This window comes from Salpingoeca rosetta, assembly GCF_000188695.1.
Source record: "Salpingoeca rosetta unplaced genomic scaffold supercont1.8, whole genome shotgun sequence".
In the NCBI taxonomy this organism is placed as follows: domain Eukaryota; class Choanoflagellata; order Craspedida; family Salpingoecidae; genus Salpingoeca; species Salpingoeca rosetta.
The window spans coordinates 126,494-131,493 of NW_004754926.1; the positions used below are offsets into that span (position 1 = coordinate 126,494).

At 57.0% G+C, this 5,000-nt stretch overlaps 2 protein-coding genes across 2 annotated transcripts in view; both read left to right on the forward strand.

The window, feature by feature from the left end:
• Nucleotides 1-1,438, forward strand: part of PTSG_12031 (uncharacterized protein) — a 2,239-nt gene extending 801 nt beyond the window's left edge. The window contains exon 1 of the mRNA XM_004995173.1: nucleotides 1-1,438. This exon is cut by the window's left edge and continues 801 nt beyond it. Within this exon, the coding sequence (XP_004995230.1) occupies nucleotides 230-814 (585 nt within the window). The 5' untranslated portion in view covers nucleotides 1-229 and the 3' untranslated portion in view covers nucleotides 815-1,438.
• A 450-nt stretch (nucleotides 1,439-1,888) lies between these two features.
• PTSG_12032 (uncharacterized protein) overlaps nucleotides 1,889-5,000 on the forward strand; it is a 4,314-nt gene continuing 1,202 nt past the window's right edge. The window contains exons 1-4 of the mRNA XM_004995174.1: nucleotides 1,889-2,366; nucleotides 2,654-2,717; nucleotides 3,033-3,088; nucleotides 3,422-5,000. The exon at nucleotides 3,422-5,000 is cut by the window's right edge and continues 1,202 nt beyond it. Coding sequence (XP_004995231.1) covers nucleotides 3,425-5,000 — 1,576 coding nt within the window. The 5' untranslated portion in view covers nucleotides 1,889-2,366; nucleotides 2,654-2,717; nucleotides 3,033-3,088; nucleotides 3,422-3,424. The remainder of the gene's footprint in view (nucleotides 2,367-2,653; nucleotides 2,718-3,032; nucleotides 3,089-3,421) is intronic.

Here is a 5,000-nt window from a genome sequence, read left to right on the forward strand (position 1 = left end):
TTCCACTCCACTGTTTGTTGGTTCATCGCCCACTACTGTTGCACTCCCTGCCTTAGTGCGGCAAGTCTCCATACACACACACACTGCTGGTCTCCCTTCAGTATCTGTTGCCCCCTCCCCCCGCGCGCCTCCGACGGCTGCTCTGCAGCGTTCCTTGTTTCCCCCACCCTTGCCTTTCTTTCCTCTTCGCCTCGCCTCGCTCTCTCTCTCTCTCTCTGTGGCATTGGCAATGTCCAGGAATCCGGAGATCAACAAGTTGATTCCCTTTGAGCGCAGCAGCTACCAGACAACCGCCACCATGAACCTGTGCGACCTCGTGCACTGCGCGTACGTGAAGAACATGGAGCTGAGCAACGACGACAACCGCCCGCTGTGCCGCACCCTCCTGCAGCGCAGCATGTGGAAGGACCTGCAGCGCGCCTTCTCTGCCACCGACGACGAGGAGGCCCTCGCCATGGAGTTTGTTCTGCCAGAGTCGTTCCGCAACCCAAAGCCCATGTACGGGCACGGCGCGCCGCAGTTGCCGCTGCCGCCCATCACAGACCACAACAACAACAACAGCACCTCGCGCCGCGGCAGTGACAGGAGTTGTGCGTCGTCGTCATCATCGCCACAAGGCCGCGCCAACCCGGTCACAGCCGCAACCGCCGCTGCCGCTGTTGTCGCAAATGCAACCGCCACCTCCTCGCCATCGTCATCATCGCCGCTGTCCACCACCTCGTCGCCCTCCAGTCAAGAGAGGAAGGACCGGCAAGAGGAAGAAGAGCAAGACGCGGACGCTGCGCAAGTGTACTTCTCCACATACATGTATTGAGTGGGAAGGCAAAAGACTGCCAAACTCCCATCTCTGTGTGTGCGTGCGTGCACTTGCCTGTTGTCTCTCTCTGTCTGTCTCTGTCTCTGTCTCTGTCTCTGTCTCTGTCTCTGTCTCTCTCTCCCTGTCTCTCTTGCTTCAGCCCCTCCCCCACCGTGAGGGTTGGTTTGCTGGTTGGTGGCCGCGCCCCCCCCCGTTGTTTATTCCCTCTTTCATCTCTCTCCTGAACGCCTTTTGTTGGTGCGTGCGTTTGGGTGTTATCCCTCTTCTCTCATGGCTGGAGTTACTGATGATGGTTGCCTTGTTTGCCTTGTTATTGCCTTTGCATCCGCACTGCGCGCTTCCTCTGTTGACGGAAGCCTTGCGCGTGCGAGCGCATGTGTTAGCAAGCGTGTGTGTGCGTGTGTGCGTGAGTGTGTGTGAGTGAGTGGGTGAGTGTGTGTGTGTGTGAGTGTGTGAGAGTGTGTGAGAGTGCGTGCGCCTCTCCTTTCATTCTGTTCCTCTTGGCCTCTCCTTTTGAGTGAGAGCCCAGGCAACCCCATGTGGTTCTGCTTTGTTTTTTCTCGCATGCTGGACGGCTAGACACACGATGTGTTCCCAAATGAACCTGTTTCCCTCTCCAGAAGAAGGAAAAGAAGGAGGAACGAGGGTGCATGAAGGAGGAGCGAGGAGGAGGACACCAACACACAACACAACACAACACAACACAACACACACACACACACAGCCGCTGCGTGTGTGCGTGTACGGCACATGACGACGAAGCCAGCAAGCAAGCCAGCAAGCAAGCAAAACACACAAGGCACAGCACGAGCACACACACACACCACTTTTCCTGCTTGCTTGCTCGCACAAACAAGCTGGTTTCAAACGTTGCTTGCTCACGACCACCGAACAACTGTTGCATTCTGCATGCAAAAGTGGCGTTGACGACTCATGGTGGCGTTGTGCTGCAACCAAGGCGAGCACTTGCACATGGCGTCCTTCACAGTGCCCCACGTGTTCATCCAACCAACCAAACGTCCCACCTGCAGGAAGAAAAAAAAAATAGCCAACACGTATCGTTGTTGATGAGCCAAGCCAAGCCAAGCCAAGCCAAGCCGCCGAAGCAAAGCCAAGCCAGGGCAAGATGGGCAGAGTGACGGTTGTGCCGTTTTGTTCTCTTGCTTGCTTGTTTGCCTTTTGGCTTGCTGCTTGCTGGTGCTGCGACTTTCGCCCCGTGTGACTGGCCTCATTTGTGTCCTTCGTGTCCTACCGCCGCTTTTGTTGCCTTGCTTGCGCCTGCTTGCTTGCCGCGGTCTCGGCTGGCCTTTTTGTCTTTCCTCCTCCGTCGACATCTCCGCTTCCTTCCTTCTTGCTTGGCGTCCACGCCACCGCCAAGCCCAGCCAACACAACACCCCATCACCCACCGCGGCCACAAACCAACACACGCATCACCAAACAACAGAGCAACACCACACACACGCGAGCAACCAACCAAGAGCAAGCCAACGTCAACCAATACACACACACACACGCGCGCGCGAGCAAGTGCAAGCCACAGTGCAGACGGCAAGTTTTGTTTTGGTTTTGTTTGGTTCTTTTTGTACTCACCCATCCCACGCATTCATCCCATCAACAAGCAACAGGAGCGGAAGGAGAAGAACACACACCACACGCGTGAACAACGACAGCACGCATTTTCCCGCACATGCACAGCACCGCCTCCATCTCATCTGACAGACGGCTACGCATCTCAGCTCACCTGCTGCCTACCCTTCCACCTGTCCTTTTTCCTTATTTCTTTGTTGTGCTTTGTTCTTTGTTCTGTTGTGTGCGGTTGCCATCCACGCATTCAGGCTCACCTTCATTGACTCACTTGCTTGGAGGCGCTTCACGAGAAGCCACCCCCCCCCCAAAACTGTACGTCGTTCTGCTTGCAAGCATGCTGTTCCTCATGCCTGCATGCTCGTGTCTCCTTTGTCTTTGTGCACGCGATTGTTATTTGTGTATTTGTGCATCTGTATTCGTGTATCTGTGTTTGTGTTTGTGTTTGTATTGGCGAAGACGCGCACAATGCACACACACACACACACACACACACACACACACACACACACACACACACACACACACACACACACACACACATAACATTCGCACATGCGTGCATGCGTTCGTTCTTCTCCTAACTCATTTGCCATCAACAATACAAACAAAAACAAACCCACACCACAGCCAGTCTTTACTTTGCTCAAACACGCTCGCGCCACCTGCTTCATCATCTTCTTTTTGTACGTGGACCATTTTGCTTTGCACTCGTCGTCTCCCACTGCGCGTTCACCCCCTTCCTCAACCTGCTTGCGTCCTCCTGTCATCACCCCGTGCACACACACACACACACACGCCCACACACACACACACACACGCCCACACATACACACACACCACACACACACACACACACCACACACACACACCACACACACACACACACACACACACACACACACACACACACACACACACACACACACACACACACACACACACACACACACACGTGTCCATCCGTTTTTTTTTTTTGTTTTGACGTTGTTGTTGCTGTGCCGTGCCTGCTCGCTTAGACCATGACCGCGACACGCCAGGGCCGGTTGGTGGAGATGGCGTTCCAGAAGAACGTGCGCATGACAAATTGCAAGGACAGGAGCATGCGCATCACCCTGCACCAGCGCTGCCTGTGGAAGCACCTGCAGCGGGACTTCTTCGCCTGCGACGACCAGGACGCCTGGGCCGTCGCCTTTGTGCCCCTCCCCACATGCCCGCCAATCTCAGACAAGGACACAGACAAGCACATGGACACAACACCAGACGCCACCGCACAAGAGTGCAGTGACCAAAACTTGAAGCAGCAGCAGCAGCAGCAGGAGCAGCAGCACGAGGATGACTGCAGCGATGCATGCAAGCACCACGATGACTCCAGCGATGCATGCAAGCACGAGGACAGCACAGCTGCTTGCGCAGAGGATTCGCCCTCGTGCAACGACGATGACGACAACGACAACACACGCACCTGCGACGCCAGCAGCGGTACTCAGCAGCAGCCACAAGCGGATGAGGACAATGCACCGGTTTCGAGTGAGGCCGGCACTGCACATGAGCTCGACCATGACGTGCGCATTGTTGTCGAGTACACCGGGTTTGACGGCCAGCCCACGCAAGGGCCTGTCCTCATTCAGCCCTCTTCTTCCGCCACCACCACCACCACCACCACCATCGCCACCCCTCCTCCATCGTCGTCTCGCAAGAACGCAGTGGCACACAGGGCGAAAGTGACAGAGCTGGAGGGAAAAGTGGTTGCCGATGCGCAGCAGCAAGTCAGGGAAGAGGAGAAGGAGAACAGTGAGAAGAAGCAACAGCAGCAACAACAGCAGCAGCGTGCGACGACGGCCGGAAAGGGTGATCCTGGTGATGGCGGTGCCGCGGGCGCTGAAGACACCAGCGCCATTTCTTCTTCAGACGACACCGCCTCCTCTTCATCCTCTTCGTCGTCTTCATCCTCTCCCTCAGCTGCCGATTGCAAGCAGCCAAGCACCGGCGCGAAGACGGCAGAGGCCGACACGACGAGCAGTAGTGACAGCAGCACCAGCAGTAAGAGCAGCAGCAGCGATGAAGACGACGGAGACAGCGATGACGAAGAAGGAAGCGCGGGTGGCTTGAAGAAGCGACAAAAGCGAAAGCCGCCATCACCGCTGCGCCGTGCCGTCACAATCCGCGTCTACCGCTCACGCGCCCTCCAATCACCCCCGCCATCTTCCACCTCCTCCACCGCCTCGTCCTCCTCCTCGTCGTCGTGCGCATCGTCACCCGACCGCCCAGGCGCCCGCCCGCCGGCGCTGCCAACAGCAGCAACAGCATCCCCGTCCTCCTCAGCGTCCATGGGCGCAGAGGCACAGGCAGAGCCGTCGTCATCGTCCCCGCCATCACCGCTCCTCCTCGCTGCCATCAAGCGCTCGTCTGCACGCACGGGGCAGCCGCCACCGGCGTTTGCAATTGAGGACCAAGACCTCGCGTGTGATTCAGCCCAGAGCTCTGCCTCCACGTCATCTGCCCCACCACCACCGTCGTCGTCGTCGTCATCGGCAGCAGCAGAAACAGCAACCTCCAAGCATGGGCAGCAGTCTTCTATTGAAACAGCAGGCACAG